We start from the raw sequence: 18,661 nt of genomic DNA on the forward strand, positions 1-18,661 counted from the left end.
AGGGTCTGGAGCTGGCCATGCTCACTGCATTGCATTGTGGTAGGGTACAAACGTGAGCAGGGTCCTGCAGGAAACCTTGCTGGCAGCTGAGGTTTCCCCACAGTCTCTGGAGAGGACATGCTGTGGCTTGGGGTGTCCAGCACTGGGGATGGGTGTAGGCACAGAAGCCCCGGGGCAGGGCTGGCTCCTTGGGAGGTGATCTGCCTTGTAATCACTGTTCTCTTCCTGAAACAGAGCGGAAACGGCTGGGCATTGGTCAGTCCCAGGAGATGAACACGCTCTTCCGGTTCTGGTCCTTCTTCCTCCGAGATCACTTCAACAAGAAAATGTACGAGGAGTTCAAGCAACTGGCTGTGGAGGACGGGAAGGAGGGATACAGGTAGGAGAGGAGGGGCAGAGTGGCCTTCCCTGGGAGGGGAGTGAGGGAAGAAGGGTTCAGCCTTTCACAGGGCTTGCAGCCAGACAAAGGCAGCGTCTCTGCCCCACTCGCTGGTAGAACTGGGGCCACCTTCAGTTGTCACCTGCTGCTGGTATGCAGCAGGGCTCTTCCCTCAAGAGCCTCTGCAAGTGTTGCATGCACCGGTGTCTGAGCAGCACGTGCTGCTGTGTTCCCAGGTACGGTCTGGAGTGCCTTTTCAGATACTACAGCTACGGCCTGGAGAAGAAGTTCCGGCCAGACATATTTAAGGACTTTCAAGAAGAGACCATCAAGGATTATGAAGCTGGTAAGTGTCTGCTTTGGCCTCCCCAGGTCGCTTCCTGTGACTTTGGGGAAGCAGTGTGTAACACATGCCGTGGGGACTGGCAGGATGTCCTGCTGCTGACTTCATGGGGACGGTTGAGTGGATGTGCACCAGCCTGAAGACTGCTGGAGGGAGGGGATGGAGGGGGACAACAGGAAGCTGTAGCTCTCCCAAAACTCTCCTTGAGAGGCATAGGTTCCTCTGGGATCTCTCAATGCCCTGCAGTGGCTAAGCCTTGTCACCACCAGTTCAGTTGAGCCTGGGGACATCTCCTGTCAGGAGGGTTGCCCAGTACTTGTGTGGGTTGCTTCCCTCCAGGTTCTCCGTCTTGCTGCAGTTGTGCCCCCCTGCAGCACTGGAGGGTTCATGAGGGCAGCAGTGGGGAAACCTGGAGGAAAGGGTTCTGATGTTGGGCTTCAGTTTTGTCCTGCTGACATGCGGTTTGGCTTCCTCCTCATCCAGGACAGCTTTATGGGCTGGAAAAGTTCTGGGCCTTCTTAAAATATTCCAAAGCCAAAAATCTGGACATTAACAGCAAACTGCAAGAATACCTCAGCAAGTTCAAGCGCCTCGAGGACTTCCGAGTGGATGTGAGTAGACACACCATGCTGATGGCCCCTGCAAGCACTCAGAGGGGCTTGGGGGCTGGTGCTCATGAGCTACCAGGTAGGGGAAGTCAGTGACACCTAGTGTCGTGCCCTGTCACTGCAGCCGGACCAGGAGCAAGCTGCAGGACTCAAATATGGCAGATCCACTTCAGAGCAGCTCTCTGGGGAACAGGACAAACTAATTTTCCTAATGAGAGGAGGAATGTGAGCCTCGATGGCTTGAGCGGAGCCAGCATTGTGTGGAGCTCCAGCTCCCAGCCTTCTGAACTGTGTCCTTGAGTGGGAAGGAGGTGCCTAGGAACAAGTTGTCACCCTTGTGCTCGATTGGAAGTCGGTCAGTGCTTCTGTCAGCAAATCTGGCAACAGTAGACTTGGAGAGGAGGGCAGCTGTGTGCTTGGGGACGGGTCAAGGAGAGAGGTTGCAAATGGAGATTTGCAGGAAGGTTGTTCTCTTAGAGGGAGGGCATCTGCATTTGGAGGAGGCTGTGCTGATACTGCTGTGCTTCTCTTCTAGCCACCCATGGGGGAGGAAGGTGGACACAAAAGATACCCTACGACGTCGGGGGGAGATGGCAGGAAGCGCTACCCATCCCAGTCTTCCAGCAAAACGGTCAGCCAGTGCCCATCCAGCCAAGCCCACACCTCGCCCAGCCAGCCTGCACAAGAGGATGCCAAAAACCTGAGCCAGCAATCGCCTGCCCCACCGGCTGCAGAATCGCAGACAGCGGGGAAGTAGAGAGGCTCCGGCGCCTGCTTCCTGCTGGGGGATGGGGTGGGGTTGCTGGGGGACTGGCTTTGAGACGGGGAGACGTGAGGGGGTGGGACAGGAAGGGAGCTGGAAGGTGGGTGGCCAGGAATAGGCTGCTCGGGAGAAACTTCAACGCACACGATTTTTTCTCTTGTGGCTGGAAAGCAAAGACGATCTGCATCTAAAACACCGTTCTGCTATTACAACCCTGACCAGAGCCAGACCCACCCTTGGCTTTCCACTCCCTCCCCTCCTGTGCACACACTCATGTCTTAGTGTCTCTTCAAAAAAAAAAAAAAAACAAAAAAATAATGTTCTGGCTGGGTTGGAAAGGGGAGATTTTTTTATTATTATATATATATATCAAGTTTTAAATTATTGCTAGAAGTTCGTCTGGATTTACCAAAACAAGTCTGCTCCGTGCGGCCCCAACGACTCCCCTCTGTGTCCCCCCTTGGACGCGGGGCAGCCTGCTCAGGAAGCTCGGAGGAGTGAGGTTCCCCGACGGGGGGCCGAAGCCGCAGCATGGTGATGCTGTGGAGCCTCTGATCTCCGTGACCTGGCTGACGTCTCCCATTCCACGTACGGCGGTGCCTCTCCGACGCCGACCTCCGCAACAGGAGCATCGCCCCGTTCTTCTTCCTGGTCCCTCCTCCCAAGCGTCTTCACTTCCAGCCTTCCCAAGGGTCTGGCTCTCCCTCTGCTCGTCTCTCCCTTCCATCATGGACAATTTGGAAGTCAACCAAAGGACTTTTGCCAAGGATTGGCTTGTTCTGACTCCTTCCTGTGAGGACGGCTGGTGGGAGGTCAGCAGGCACCTGGACTCAAGCCTGCGTGGACAGTGTACCTTCTGCTCCAGGAATGCCCATCACATGCAAAGAGAGGACTTTGCTGAAGGAGTTTTTTTCTCTTCCTTTTCCCTTTGGAAAAAAGAAACCAACAAAAAAAAAATATAAACCCCTCTAAAACAACAACAACAAAAAAAAGACCCTAAAGACACATCTCCCTTTGCTTTTCTTCCTTGGAAATATTATTGAAGAAAAAAACAATGAAAAAAACCAACAAAAAAAAAAAGAAAACAAAAAAAAAAGTTGCCTTATGGTGGAGCTGGCCCGGGGAGGCTCACTGGCTGCCTGCGCCTGGGGCACGCTGGGCTTTCAGCCCCCCGGCCCAGAGACTCCTCACGGCATTGCTGCCGAGCTGATCTTCCCCATGGCCTTTCCTCTGACCCCACAGCTGGCTCGGATGCCTCCCCCTGTCAGAGACCCCCCTGCCAGCCCTGATTCTTGTGGGGAACGATGCCGAGGGCAGTCACATCCAAGACTTGTGCTCACAAAGCAGTTGAAGCCGCTATGTTGTGTACATACCATTGTAGCATCCTCCCCGTGCCAGTGACTGTACGTGCTTCGGCCTTGCTTGGCCTTGCTCTCCAGGCAGGCCGGGGCAGGAGGTTGGTCTGCTCTGCTCTGCACCTCCAGCGCGGTTGGGAGGCAAGCGGGAAGATCCATCACAGCAGCTGGAGGGACTGGTCTGTGCTGCAGCGTGTGGGAGGGCTGGTGTGTCCCTGGTACCTGATGAGGGAACAAGACGGCCCCAGGAAGCGCCCCTCTCATGGCTGTCCCTGGCCCCTGGGCTGCTGGTGGAACCTGTGCTGGGTGCGAGCAGGGCAGCTGCCTGGCAAAGGAGGCTGTCACCTGGGTTCCTTGTGTGTTGTGTTTTTGGCAGGTGGCTCCATGGAGTGTCCTGCTCAGGGCAGTGTCCCTGAGCATCTCCAAGGGCTGAGGTAACACCATGCTGCTCCTTGCTCGGCTGAGGCAAGGAGACAGCTGTGGAGCTGCTGTGGCCTTTAGTTGGTTCTTCTGCCCAGCTTCAGCAGGCAGACCTTCCCCAGGCCTGTGAGCTGTGTTCTCTCACAGGGAGTGTGTGCCAGAGGGGTGAGATCTGCTCCTGGGGCTCAGAAGTGGTGCTGGGAGGTCACACTCCCACTTGTAAGGGTAGAAAAGCTTTTCAGCCTGAGCTGCTTGCCTTGCTGCTGCTGTGCTTGGTCTCTGGGGTTGGCATTCCTGCTTTGCAGCTGGCTTGCTTGTGGCTCCAGCGCTCCTGTGCACGGTGTGGAGCGGGCACTGCAAGGGGCTGCTCAGAGATGCAGCTAATTGGTGTTACCCTCGCTAATGAACAGTGTTTTCCCAAAGTATCCAGCTGATCCAGGCCATGTCTCATGACTGGGAGGAAGAGTTACCTCTGTATGGCTGCAGGGTGCTGTGCAAACTGCCAGGAGCTGAGAGCGGAGATGGGAGAGGGGGAGCTTGGGCAGGTGGTCATCAGTGGAGGCTGTGGGTGCTCATGGGGCCCTGGCTGAACTTGCCACCTTTCCAAACTGACACTGCATTGAAGATGCTGCTTTAGTAGGTGTGGGGGGAGGAGGTGGGCTGGTCCGCATGGAGCAGCTTTGTGAACTGCTGCTAGAACCGAAAGTGCAGCTGGGGCTGAGGCTGGGTAGCTGCTGCTTTGCCATTTCCTGGTGTTGTGATCCTGTCCTGGTCCATCTGTCTGCCCACCCTGTGGCATCGTCCTGCAGCCCGGTGCCGCTTGCCGGCCTGGTTCCAGCACCCGGCCCCTGGCTTGCTGTCCTGCAGCAGCAGTGCTCCAGGGTGGTAACTGGGAGAGACGGGTGTGTAACGTGTACAGTGCTGCGGCCGTGACTGTTCTCTCTGGGTTTCCCCTCATGTGAGCCAAAAGTCGGATCTCTGGGGTTACGGATGCAGCTGGCTTTGCTCCTGGTTTACCTGGGAAGGAGAAGCCTTGGAGGCCAGAGATGGGAGGCTGGAGATGGGGCCGTGGGGCTGGTGGTTTTGATCAAGGACACTGGAAACACCTTGCTGGTTGTCTGTAAGTGGAAGCAGGGCTGGATGTGCTGTGGGTGGTCCTGGCTGCAGTGTCCCTGTTGCTCTCGTCGGTGCGTGTTCGCTTTTGAAGCCGGTTGTCTGTGTTTCTGCAACAAATTAAATAGGAAATGAGGAGGAACAAGCTGCCCTGAACAGCTCCTGCTGTTGTTACAGAGCAGGGTGTGGAATTGCTTGGGTGGGAGAGGAGGTAGGAAACTTCCCAGACAATTTCCCAAAATCTGAATTGATTTAAAATTTTTCTAAGGCTGAGACTTTAGTCTTGGCATAGAGGAGATTTCCCCCCACCACGCCCCCACCACCACCTCTGCCGAGTCAGTGTGTCGTATCAGTGTGAAACCCCATTTGCGAGTGGAAGCTGGGTCAGAAGAGTGATCCCCTTGGTCCTGCCCCCTCCAGATTTGCGGACTGCGTGCCTTGTTTTACTCCAGACAGATGGCAGTGTAGCCAGGGAGCAAAGGAGAGAGGACACGTGCAGCTGGGAGCAGCTGTTCTCCACAGTGCAGGGCTGTTCATTCCTACTTCTTGCCTGGGTGATAGTGTGGAGAGGGTGGCAGACTGTGAGGGGCTTGCTCCTGGAGTCCTGGTAACAGGGCAGCATCCCTCTGTAGGCTGTAGGGTGGTCGCAGGGTGCATGGTTAGTGCCAGACTGAGGTTGGGCTGAGGGCAGCCACACTTTCCTAGCTGGTGGCTTGCACAGGGCATAGCTCCGAAGAGGCCCTTTCCCTCTTGCTGCGTACAGAAGGCATCACATGGGGCTCGCTCCACCCCCAGACAAAGGGACAGCTGTCCAGAGAGGGGTTTTGGTTTTGAGGGAGCTCTTGTCCTGCTGAGGAAGGAGTTTGGCTTGGGTGCTTCATCATAGTCCTGTTTAGCGCTTTTCTTAATTTCAGTGGTCCGAGTGGTGTGGGGCACTCGTGCTCCTGGGAATGCTGCTCTGTCCAAAGGGCTTTACAGTGCAGGGACTCAGCCACCCGCTTGGCCAGAGGGAGCCCAGCTGCTTTTGGAAGGGCTGGTGGAGGCTGTTGGGCCCAAAGGCATGGTGGGGAGAGCCCTCCCCACCTCATCCCTCTTCTCCAGAGGTCCCAGGCTGGTGCAGCTGGGGTTCCTTGCAGGGCTCAGCCCAGCTTTGGGACTCAGAGCGTGGAGATGGAAGGTGCGTTTCAGAGGAGGTTTTGTCGCTTTGCCACGCTCATTTTGGGGGAGAACAATTAAGAAAGTAATAACCCTGCTGCTCCATTCGTCTGTCTGTCCCTCTTCCTGCTGCCCCCCTTGTACCCCAGTGGAGGCTCGTCCCTGTAGCCCCTCAGGTCCCTCAAGTTTTGGCAACTGTTTGGGACTGGTGGACTGTACTGTAACAAAGCGTTAACCTCAGCATCCTGCCGCGTGTCTGGCAGTGGGGGGGCCCTTCTAGCTGTTAATGCCTTTCCAGTTACTTTATTGAAAGGGGGAAAGAAAAGAAAAAAGGCAAACTGTAAATGTAGCAAGGTGTGTTTGCAATGCTTTGTCCCTCCTGTCTCCTCTGAGACCGGTTGTGTCACTTCATCACTGTTCTGAAATGGATGCTAGGCTCTTCTCCAGAGAGGGTTGCTGCACTTGATGTTAAACGCCTCACTGACTCCTTTATTGGGTTTGGGTTTTTTTAAAGTTTCTGATACAAACAATAGAATGACTCTTTGGGGTTTTTTTTAAAGTAAAGAAATGTTCATCTCGGTGGTGCAGAGCAGGTGGCCGGGGGGCAGCGTCTCAATGAGTAGTTTACAGTTTCACTTTATGCAGACACTTGAACATAGGACCGATGTATCTGTGACAAGCACATCCCTTTGGTGGTGGAAGCTCCGGTGGAGCAGGGAGCGCCCGGCTGCCAGTCAGCCCCCCGCGGTCCCCGCGCTGTCCCCTGCAGCTCGCTCTCCCGGTGTCATCCCTGCGCAGGGGCCAGCAATGCCCCTCTTGGGGCGGGGGTGTGTAGGGGGGTGCTTGGCATCACTTGGTCCCTTGAGCCCCCGCGGTGCAGCCCCGCTCCCCATCCTCCTCTCCCAGCCTCTTGTGGTCCCAATGGGGTCGGGAACCTTTGGCTCTGCAGCTCAAAAAACACCCACTGAGCTGCACCCCTTCTCGCTCGGGTGATGGTTGGATGTGCCCGGCCCTTCTCAAACCCTGTGTGTCCCAACCTCAGCCTTCTGTTTCCTCAAACTAGAAAGTGTGTGCAACCTTCTTCAGCTGCATTTATCGTAGAGACAAACTTAAAATGACTCATCACAGACCATGTATCACTTGGGAGGGAAATCTTGTTAATACGGCCCGCTGTACATGATCCATCTTCTGTCGATAGTACATAATCTTTGACCCATGTGCTAGGATCATCATCACATATAAAAAGAAAAGAAAAAAAAATGTAAAATACTTGAATGAGAGCTTGTATTATAACATTAATATTATTCAGAGTATCTTGCTTTCTAGGCTGATGTGATTCATTATTCTAGTAATGCTTTAGTCCTTTGTAATTTGTGGTAATTATGCTTTTTCCTTTTTAATACAAAAAAAAATGTATAAAAATAAAAACTTCAAAAGACAATGCAGCCTGGGGGGTTCTGTTCTGCTGCCCTGCCCTCCCCAGGGGGCAGCGGGGGATCCATCCCTGAGGGTCTTGGGGACCAGAGGAGGGAGGGAAGAGTTGGGCTGACAGCAGGTAAGTGCTGCGCAGCTTGGCGCATCCCCTTCTCTGGGGGCTGGCTTGGAGCAGGGGTCAGGCAGGGGTGAGAGGCAGGTGTCTCTTCTGTCCCAGGGCTCCAGGCAGGATTGAGACTGGAGATCCTGGAGAAAATTCATGGTGTGTCTCAAGATGGGCTGTGTGGGAACTTCTGGCTGTGCACAGAGGTATGGGTGGCTTTGGGTCCTTTCTCGTAGGGCTTTGCTGATCACACAGCTCAGGGTGGAAGCAGCTCTTTTTCCTGGAGTGTGACATTGTACAGAGGAGCTGGTGATGGTTTGTACATCCCTTGGGTGTGCGGGAGTGAGGGGAGCTCAGCCAGAGGAGGTGAGGTACCAGGGCTCCTGCCGTGGAGCACGTCAGCTCCCAGCTCTGCTTCCCTGTCCTGCAGTGCTTGGGGGGAGGACTGGCTTTATGTCTGGAGATGTGCTTCATGGGGATGACTGGCTTTGTGTGTGGAGAGTTTGGAGATGATGCGACATCCCTCACGTCAGCCCTGTGCTGACCCCTTCCATGAACAACAAACCAGCCTGGGGAACCTGGGCCTCTGGCGAGCATAGAGGGAGAGAGGTAGGGAAGCTGTGGCCCCACTGACTCCCTGGGGGACTGTATCCCAAATCCCAGGTGTTCCAAGTCTTGGTGGGTCTAACCTTGTCGTGAGGGATCTCACTGGTATTTCTGCAGTGCACTGCTGGGAGAGGCCAAGTCCTGGCCTGTGAAAACTGACGTGCCAAAGCCAGTGAAATGGGAACCCTCCACAACCCCCCAGCACCAAGGGACAGGGCAAGGAATTAAGAAAAACCCCAACATCCAAACTTTGTTTGAAAATAACTTTCTAGTGCAGTGTTTTTAGTGCAGTCATCTCAAGTAGTGTGTTTTAGTTCAGCTCCAGGTTTCGTTACACGTGAACACCACCTTGTTTCCCAATTAAAACACTCTTTGGTATAAATCATTGTCCCTCTGGCTGCTGGGCTCACTCTGCTCTCCTGGGTGCCTCAGGGATGCTTTCTGAGAGTGGTGTGAAGCTGAGGAGCACCCTGTGTCTCTCGTAGGCTTTGGTTTTTCTGAACACTGTATCTGTTCCATGCAGATAATCCAGCACTCCCAGGACTCCGTAGCACTGGTTGAACCTGGAAACCAGAGATTAAACATCACTGAAGTCACTGAGGTTGCTCATCCTCCCCATTCCCATCTCCTTTTGGAGCCCCAATAAGCTGTTCATGGAACTTCTGCTACAGCACCCATCACCCTTGCAGCACTGAGGAACCCTGGGTGAAACTTCTGCAAGTTCCCTTTCTGGGACGGTGTTACCCAGGCACGGTGGCACTGCCCAGCAGCTGGCAGCTGCACTGCCCAGCAGCTGGCAGCCACACTGTGTGTCTGTGCACTGCCAAGACCCTGCTGCTGCAGGACGTGGAGCTGCTGCGCTCCCAGCGCTGTGGATGCAGCAGAGCTGCTCTGCCCAAAGAGCATCTTGGCCCTGCAGTGATCCATCTCCTGGTACGAGCTGAGCTTTGGAGGGAATGACCCACCAGGAGAACTGGTACTGTGGTTTGGGGGTTGCCTGGCATTTGGATGGTGACAGAACAGCCGAGCAGGCTGTTTGTGCTGGAGAGGTAAACCCTTCGGGGACATCTATGAAAGCATCCGGGAGATGGGGAATGCTGCTTCCACTGCTGCGGTGTCTGTCCCTGAACAACCTGCTGGAACTGTGCTCTCTGTGTAGGAGGAGCTGGGAAGGGTTAATTGCGATTGTCTGGGCAAAGTGTCACAGTTACTAATCCCAGCACAGGGGAGAGGGACTTAATTCCTGTGATTTGCCCTTGCTCTGTCTTTATTCTAGAGCACACAGCGTCTGCCCAGCTTCTGGGCAGAGCCTTGCAGAGACCTGCGACCAGCTGGTGCTCGTGCTGGGGAAACCCCAGTGCCACCTGCTGCTTCCAACACCACGTGCTTCCCTCCATGGACACTCCGGAAACTCATGGTGCAGCCTTAGCTGCTGTCCTTGTGCTTTGGAGAAAGTTTTCCTGGCAGCTACTAGAGGAGGGTGGGTGTCACGGACGTGGGTGGTAGGTGGGAGTCCTCCGCAATCCCCATCTCTGTTTAACTGCTCTAAGGACTGACGGCATCCAGCCTGCTCTTGGGTGACCTGGGAGGCTTCTCTGCTTGTACGTGTGTTATGCAGACCCATCTGCCCCTCAGAAAGGGGCTCAGCCCCCCACCCCGAGAAGGGAAAGGGAGGGCTGGACAGTGCCCAGACATACTTGAGGTGGTGGAAGTCGTGGAACTCCGGCGACGGCAGGAAGGGCAGGTGGTACCCGCAGTGCGAAATGCTTGTTGTTATGAGAGCAAGGGAGAACCAGGCTGCGATGGAAACGATGTGAGACCCCATGAGCATCGGGCCCATCATGACAGGCAGCGTGTTGGAGAGCTGGGAACAAGAAGCAAAGTCTGCCTCATCAATGGGCACACAGCAAGCAGACCCTCCTCTAGGAGCTGAATTGTTTCATCCAGCACAAAGGGGCAATTCCAGACCAAATGTACCACTCCAGCTAGGCTTAGCTGAACTCTGGAATATAAAAGCTCATGCTGCTGCCCAAAGACTGTCAGCTGGGGAGAGCCCAGAGCTGGTGCTGCTGCCCAGGACTACTGCTAGCAGGAGGTGGTCCTGAGAAGTGCAGTCTTGTGAAGGTGGAAGGTGTTTGCCTGGGAGACACTCCTGCAAACACTGATCTCAGCCCCCAGTATGAAAATTGTAACAGAATTGGGAGTCCATAGAGTCACAGACTGATTTGGGAGAGACTTTAAACCCCATCTAGTCTCACCCCCCCCCCCCCCCCGCCATGGGCAGGGACATCCCCTACTAGCCCAGGGTGCCCAAAGCCCCATCCAACTTGGCCTTGAACCCTACCAGGGATGTGGGGGCAGCCCCAGATGCTCTGGGCAGCCTGTGCCAGGGCCTCCCCAACCTCACAGGGGAGAATTTCTTCCCAATATCTAACCTAAGCTTCCCCTCCTTCAGCTTAAAGCCGTTACCCCTTGTCCCATCACTCCCTGCCCTTGTAGCCAGCCCCTCTCCAGCTTTCTTGTAGCCCCTTAAGGGACTGGAAGGTGCCGTAAGGTCTCCCTGGAGCCTTCTCTTCTCTCAGAAGCCAACTCTATCGGCCTGTTCTCACAGGAGAGGTGCTCCCAGGCCTGGGTGCTGAAGGAAGCACCTCTCAGTCAGCTCCTCCTCAGCTGCTGGCCCTCAGTCTGTGCCCTTATGGCCGTGGAGTCCCATACAAACAGGGACCGTGCCCCTCCTACAGCCGAGCTTCCCTGCAGCCAGCTGAGCTTCCTCTTCCCGAGGGAGTCTAAGGGCACAGCTGCCTTTCTGCTCCTCCTCTTCCCATGGAAATCAGGCTCCACGCAGAAACTGGGGGGCGACGGTGGGAGAACCCACTTACTATGTGTTCCACAGGGTGAGCGTAGATGGAGACCACGCCGATGGGGGCTGTCCATTCGTGGTGCTTCTTGTGAATGTGCTTGTACAGGAGCGGAAGGTGAACAAGCCTGAGCAGGAAAAGCAGAGACAGGCAGGGGCTGAGCTCCAGAAGGTAGGAACACGGTAATGTAACGCAGAGTGTCTGCTGGGGGTTTGCTCGTGTCTCTTCTTTAACACAGAGACTTCTGGGAGGGAGACTGAGGGCTCCTGGCCCTCACTGTGAGGGTGGGGAGGCCCTGAGCCCTCACTCCTCTGGTGTGCCCGCTCTCAAGTCCAGCCAGGTCCCATAAATAAACCTGCCTGACGGACTCCTTTGCTCAATGCTGGCAGTGTGGCCTATGGCCAGAATCACTTTTTATTTTCACTGGTTTGACTCTTCCTGCCCCCAACTCTTGGAGTCAGAGCTTCAGGGGCCGTGAGTCCTCTGTAAGAAATGGGTTTGTATGGTTTTTGTGTGCTTTTGTCCAAAAAAGTAACCTATGGCTTTCCAAGGACGCCTGGTCCAGGCTTTCTCCTTCCTGGCCTTGGTTTTCCCTCTCTATCGCTGGTGTCAGCCCGCAGCGGCGGGAGCCAGGCCCTGCTTTGCAGGCACCACCCACGTGAAGGGGAATCGGTCACTGACCTCTGGGGCTTTTTCCTTTCAGCATTGTCAGTCTCAGTCTCCCCTTTCCAAAGAGCGCCTGGGTGCAGCCTTTGTGTGAAGCCACCTCTCCTGTCTCTTCCTTGGCCTCTAAGCTGCTCCACCTTGGTAATTTCACCTGCTTTGCTTACTGCAGCACCAAAGCCCTCGCTGTACAGGCACGCTTCAGGACCTGTAAGTCTTCCCATATAAATACAGGCTGGGTGGAAGGGGGGACTGGGGCTGTCACTGTTGCAAGGGATGGGTATAAACTCCAAGGGATGGGGGAGACCACTGAGTCCTGTTCCTGTGCTCAGCTCACCTGTGTGTATAGTAGAAAAGAATTTCCTCTATTAAGGTGAAGATGCTTAGCTCCACAAGAAACCACTGGAAGGTGGGTAGTTCCTTGCTGAAGGTGTTGCCCCACCATTTCATGACGTAGAACATGACCACGAGCATGGGCAGAGAGACACAGAACTGATTAAACAGCACCATGTAGATGGCTTGGCGCAGCTTCTTTGTGTCCACCTGCAAAAGAGAAGTTGGGAATAAATAGGAAGCAATACACCTTGGAGTTTGAAGGACAAAGAGCTTTCAGACTCAGAGGCAGTTTCCATGTTAGTTTTGGGATCAACGTTTTAGCAGGCAGTCACACCAGAGCTGATAAGTATCCTCAGTACAAGCGCTGCCCTCCCCTCTGCCATGGACACAAGACTCAGCTTGACTCTCCTTGAATCCCACCCAGTTGCAAGAGAAGCAGAATGGGTTCTTCTCCCTGCTCCCGGCCTAGCAGAGGGCAGGAAGCATTAGGCCAGCAGCAGAGGCACGGTGAGAAACACTTACAGGGTCGTTCTTGCCCAGCTGGATGCGATAGCGAGTGATGAAAGCCGGCTTTCCTGTTACATCAGCCACCAAGAGGATCCCGTTGAAGGACCAGAAAGCAAGGGCAGGAACCAGCGCAGCCCCTGCAGCATGAGGGAAGAGGGGCTGTGTGAATAAACCGAGAGCTGTGGCTGCCTGGGAGGCAAAACACACTGGCAGGTTGCTGGAGGACCTTGCTGGGACCCAGAGAGGCTGTCAGAGGGAACATGGGTAGGTCTGGACACCTGATCAACATTGAGGGAATGGGGAGGAGGTGGACAAGTGTCTCAGGTTGAAACCTCCTACAACTGAGACCAAGAAAGGGCTGTTCTGGGAGGCTGGGGGATCCCCATAATGGGTGGGCTTTAAATACATGCTGGCTAAGGTCAAGTTCCCTTGAACAAAGGTTCAAAAAGAATGTCCCTACTGGGTCTGTTCACCAGCTGCTCATTGCAGACAGTCTTACAGGTGCCTCAGCAGGAGTAAAAGTCACTAGTTTACTTTAATTTCCAGCAATTAGTTCTACTGAGTTATCCAGCCCTCACAGGAGCAAAGGCTGTGTTACCACAGGGAAGCCATCCCAGCAGCAGCAGAGAGATGACGTGTTTAATCTGCCTGGGCCAGTCTAATGATGAGCTGGCGTGAAGGCAGCACAGTTGTTCCACATCAGCTGCATCCGATTTTGACACCTACAAGTGCCTCTTCAGTGGGAGGATCAGTGAGCTCGGGGTGGTGTGTCTGTGTCCCCCTTTGAGACGTAATGCACGGATGGTTCCTCCTGCAGCAGGGAGTTGTTAAAACTCACCAAGGAGGAAGATTGTCCACTCCTTTCCCTCAAACAGGTAGTAGAACTTTAGCCATGCTGTTTGCCAGAAATGGCCATACATGTCCCAGCAATTCTGCACGTACCTGTGGGAATAAGCATCCCTGGTCGCTTATCTTTTCATCATCTGCTTTTCCCCCCTCTCCACAGAAAAGCTTCTCCTCGAGCCCCTCTGTCTGAACAAGCTTACCCAGAAACAGAGTTTGCTAAGGCAGTGTACACGAGCAGGCCGGTGCCGAGGACACAGGCAGTGATCTTCAGGGCGTCCCAGAGCTTCTCTTCCTGTGAGCAAGCCACAAGAGTCAGCACAATGCTGCTGTGTGCAGCACCAGCACTTTCTGCATCTGGAACGCGGGAGGTAAAGGCTGCCCTGCACCGGCCCCTTTCATCTCACAAACTCTCTAAAGGACACGGTGTGTCACTGGGGGTGGGGGGAGCATGCACACAGCCACGTGCCATGCTTACAGAGACCTGGGGTGTCACTGGCATGGAATTGCTCTGGAATAACCAAAGGGAGAGGGAGGACCGCTGATTTTCCCTCCTTTGTTTTTGTTTGGTGCACTTCTCAGTACCTGGAGGACTATAATGCTTCTGGATAACTGGGAGCGGTAGGAAGGGAAGTCTTGGGGTAAGAAATGGTGCTGCATCCCACCACTTCCCTCACTCACTGTTTCCCCCTCCTAGTAGGCAGCATGCTTGTCCCTACAGCAGCCAGAAGCTGCTATGCTCAGATGAGGGGATTAGCAGCTCCAGTTAATCCAGAACCGCTCCTCTCAACTTTCCTCTTGGCTTTGAAGACGGATTCTGAAGACAATCTCAGGTGCCCTGGAGTTTGCCTTTCCCCTACCCCAAGTACAAGGGAGCTTTAACACAGGATATCACCTCACCTAATTCCCTTTGCTGTGCCTGAGGCCATCCAGGTACAACTCTGTTCTAGTACCCAGAGTATTGACTTGACTAGTGGGTGCTGCATGCCCAGAGCAGCCACATAGTTACAAGAAGCTGAAGTATTCAGCTTCTCAGGAGCCATAAAGTTCTCCAAACCCCTGCTCTTGGTCCCACAAATGTAATTTATTGAAGAAATATTCCTGTGTACAGTGTAAGGGCAGCTGTGATGTTAGCATGACTCCTATCACTGTACAGATTTAACTATACAAAGCAACTGCAAGAGTCAGATTACCAGTGAGACCTCTTGATTCCAGGAATAAGTATATTCAAAAAGTAGTATTCAATACATTTGAGCATTTAAATATTCAAACCCAAATTGTTTAGCAACTATAAAACATATATATATATATAAATAACTGTGTGTCTTTTAGAGTGCCCCAAGTTGGGGTTGGTTCTGGAGTTCAGCAGTCTTTGTTGGGGTGAACATGCATTATTTTATCTGCAGGATAAATGCTTTAAAAAACAAATAATCAATGCAATTCTGAAATAATATAATGTAATAACCAGCAAGTGTCTTGTTCATTACTCTGTCCTTCCTGTTTATTAACTGCAGTGTTGTGTTTCACAGACTGGAGTAAAAATAGCATGATTCATAGTTGTTGTCCTGCTTGTCTCCCATCAGAGAGGACAAACAAGAGAGACAGCTCACCAATAAACATTGAATGCAGCTGTGTTTAGGGTAAGGCAATATAGACGAATCCTCTCTGTGCAGCTTTCAGTGCTCAGAGCTTCTTTAAGATGCTGTAACAGCTACAGAACATTAAACACCTCCCAGCACCTGTCAGCAATATTTATCTGTCCCAGCACAGAACTTTGCTCATTAGCACTGAAACTTTCCTCATTGAAACAAACAACCATTTGCTCCTATCATTTTTTTTCCTCCCTTTTTAATCAAGTTAGTAACTAGAAAGGAAGTAATTTTAAGGACTCTTGCCCTGCAGCTTGATGTTTGTGAACCTATAGGTTGGTATTGGAAGCAATGCAATCAGTTGCCAGCATTATCACTGGGTGTGTTAAACCACAAATGCACAGCTGGGTGAAAGCCGTCTGCTCCAGCTTCAGATGGTGCCTGCTGGGTCCTGGGCTGGATATTTGCTCTCTTAGCAGTTTTGTGCTTCCAGCTGCATCCATGTTTATGCCTCACATACGCTGATATAAGTCTTCCTTAATCTTTAGATCCTGGAAGACCATCCAGATATTCACAGAGTCACAGAACTGTAGGGGTTGGAAGAGAGCTCCAGAGATCATCGAGTCCAACCCCTCTGCCAGAGCAGGTTCCCTAGGACAGGTTGCACAGGTCAGCATCCAGATGGGTCTTGAATATCTCCAGAGAAGGAGACTCCACACCCCCCTGGGCAGCCTGTCCCAGGGCTCTGTCACCTTCACCATGAAGTTCTTCCACATATTGGTGCAGAACTCCCTGTGCTCCAACTTGAGGCCATCGCCCCTTGTCCTGTTAACTCTTTAGGAAAAAAAGGTTACAAAAGCCACAGAAAGCTTAAAGCTTTTTAACACAACTGTATCCTAGAAATCCTTCTTTTCCCTGGGATGAGGAAAAAACACACCAAAGAAAAGCTCTGATGACTTACGAGTGTCAGAATTTTTAACTGGATCAAATAGTATTTCAGATTCTTTAGCACCTTCAGCTGAAGAACTCCAAGAGTTTCAAAACTGATTAACTCCTAATACTCACTGGACACCATGTATGTCCTGCTGTGCAACAGCACAGAGAGCAGCTAAAGTTCAGTAGTCAAGCTCTTTTAAAGGCCCTTTGGCTAGACACTGTCTTGTTTTGAGGCTGTGTTTTTCCTGCATGTGATGAAATGATTACATGAACAAATCCCACCCACTATAATTACATGAGCTGTAGCAGCAGAGAAGTTGACATAGGAAAAAAAAATCTTGTTCATCAAGTCCACGTGCTAACCCTGTTTCTCTTCATGCCAACAGCTCTAGCACGATAGTTTCTACATCTGACCCATGGATCACTTCTGGATCTTGCCCTTAAAGGGCTTGTGCAAGTTGGCAAATTCCTTAAAAGCAGAACAGGGCTGCTGCTTGCAAAGGGAAGAGACAGGGAAACATGCTGTTGGGCAGGAGTACTTTGAGAACTGGGCCCAGCTAGGTGACCCAGCTTCTGGCTACAGTCGAGTGTTGTGGCCTCTTGTCTTGTGAGCAAAGGCAACAGGCCCTTGGGCACTTGGTGCTGTACCTGCTGCCCACTGGAAGGGAAAAAACGCTGGGAAGATGTTGCTGCAGTGACAAGAGCTGCTAGCTGTGCTAACGTGATGAGAGCCTGGCTGTGTCTGTCCCTTCTTTTAGAAGGTGGTTCAACACATCCAGCCTTCCAAGGCACCTGCATCACCCTTCCTGTAAAAGCTGAGTGTGAGCCTTTACCTGCTTCTGCTGCTCAGCCGCCGTGGAACAGCCAGAGTCTCTCTTCATCTGAAACAAGAGGGGATGTAAGTAAACGAACTGTGTGCAGCTGGAGAGTGGAAGAACACGCTGCTGACAACAGCAAATCCCTTCAACTTCCATTTCAGTTGCAAAACTGTAAAATATTTACTCTGTGCTCTGTCTCCTGCTCCCTCCTTCACGCTGGCCATGGCTCTTGAGAAGATTCCCCTTATTTCCTGATGAGTTAGTGTTTTCCCAGAAGACTAACCAGGATGCAAGGGTAACAAAGAAAAATGGGAGAACAGCCAAAACCCAAAGCCTTTGATTGGGGCAGTGGTGTGCTGTGGCATGGCTGCCTCCCTTGATCTGCCCCAGGATTACACTGTGCTCAGCAGGAACCCCACAGACCACAAGGAAATGATGCTACGGGGTACGCGCCCTTCCATAATGACAACACGCTGCTGAACTAACAAGGGTAATCCCAAAAACCTGACTACAACAACATGAGCCTGGCTCAGTAGAGCCCCACAGAGCCTTTGCTCCCATGGCAGAGGAACTGTAAGTTACAGTTTAAGAACATGGTAAGTGACATAATGATCTTTGCCTCAAGTCCTGCTGTGGCCAGTTGGAGGGTTTAAGGTCCTGAGTGGACAGGTGGCCACCTCATAGTAAGTCTTCCTGCTTCTGGCTCTGGCTTGACCATTTGTTGCCAGTTTTGATGACAAAAAATATCAGAGCCAAAGTTAAAGTAGCTGCTGGGGCTTTGCTGCTAGCCATGGCCACGGAAGGATCTCTATTTCAGGATGTTCTGTGGCTGCCCAAGGGATTGTTGCGTAGCTGGCTTTATACTGCTGCACTCTTACCATAAACTGTGATTAGCAGAAGCTAACAAAGCATTCCTTAAGGTTATTGGAGTTTCATTCAGTCTTTAAGAAGGAACACACGGATTCTAACATGAAGGCCAGGCTATGGGGATTGTAGAATTTCATCTGGTTTGTTCTTCCTACTCAGCAGAATGTGTTACTTTGGGTAACAAAGGAAAGCACAAAGAAGGTAGAAAGGCACCTGCCTGAGGTACAAACAAAAACAGCTGGAAAATTACTCATGAGAAAGATGATATTCTGTTACCTTTATGATGGCAGCAAGTGGCTTGGGAGTACTCCTCTTGCAGCGTTTCAGAAAGGAGGGCTGCACTGCCAAAAAGAAGTCCCCATATTAGCCAGGAGTTGTACTTCAGCTTGGAAAGGATGGATTTACGGGTACATCCTTACAAACATAACTCTATTTACAGGTGTTTCCAGCTCTGTTTCCCTACATTGCACATTAGCATGCAGGTCAAAGGGCGTGAGACAGAACAATTGGAGACTTTCTTCCTGCTCGGGTTCCTGCTTACTCAAGGCCAGGCCACCAAGCTACATGCTTTAGTGGAAGAAAATGATGTAAAATGGTTCTGGGAATGAAACAAAAAAATTAGGGGAAAAGCAATTTGAAACTTGAAACCACGAGTGCAGATTCCCAGCCCCTTATTTCGACAGGAGGGTTGTATGTCCTGTGGGATATGCTGATTTTTGGTAGCAGCCTTAAAAAAAATGAACAAGTTAACTCTGTCTCCCTTGGCCAAACGAATTTGAGTGAGAGGTGCCCTAAGGTGTTATTCCTTAAAATGAGAACATGTTAAGGAAGTCACAGTGACCTAAGCCTTTCCCCAGATCTAGAGCTCCTCACTGTTAGACAGTGTGAGCTACTAGAGCCGGGCTGAGAGATCTTCTGTTGGTTTCATCTCCCTGATACACCAAGTTTGCCAACCACAACCTTAC

General features: G+C 52.3%; 2 protein-coding genes across 3 annotated transcripts in view; one reads left to right on the top strand and one right to left on the bottom strand.

The window, feature by feature from the left end:
- LARP1 (La ribonucleoprotein 1, translational regulator) overlaps positions 1-7,581 on the top strand; it is a 46,351-nt gene extending 38,770 nt beyond the window's left edge. For both annotated transcript variants that reach the window (XM_084268858.1, XM_084268859.1), the window contains 4 exons: positions 235-379; positions 616-725; positions 1,206-1,333; positions 1,866-7,581. In XM_084268858.1, the coding sequence (XP_084124984.1) occupies positions 235-379; positions 616-725; positions 1,206-1,333; positions 1,866-2,087 (605 nt within the window). In that variant the 3' untranslated portion in view covers positions 2,088-7,581. The remainder of the gene's footprint in view (positions 1-234; positions 380-615; positions 726-1,205; positions 1,334-1,865) is intronic.
- Positions 7,582-8,361: 780 nt separating this feature from the next.
- Positions 8,362-16,892, bottom strand: FAXDC2 (fatty acid hydroxylase domain containing 2; the record flags this gene model as incomplete). Its single annotated transcript, XM_084268465.1, has 8 exons — positions 8,362-8,842; positions 9,977-10,143; positions 11,159-11,264; positions 12,138-12,343; positions 12,659-12,780; positions 13,482-13,585; positions 13,690-13,781; positions 16,845-16,892. 8 exons carry the CDS (start codon positions 16,890-16,892, stop codon positions 8,686-8,688), a joined length of 1,002 nt encoding a protein of 333 aa, XP_084124591.1. The 3' UTR covers positions 8,362-8,685.
- Positions 16,893-18,661: the final 1,769 nt, after the last annotated feature.

This window comes from Gallinula chloropus (assembly GCF_964237585.1).
Source record: "Gallinula chloropus genome assembly, chromosome: 10".
Lineage (NCBI taxonomy): Eukaryota > Metazoa > Chordata > Aves > Gruiformes > Rallidae > Gallinula > Gallinula chloropus.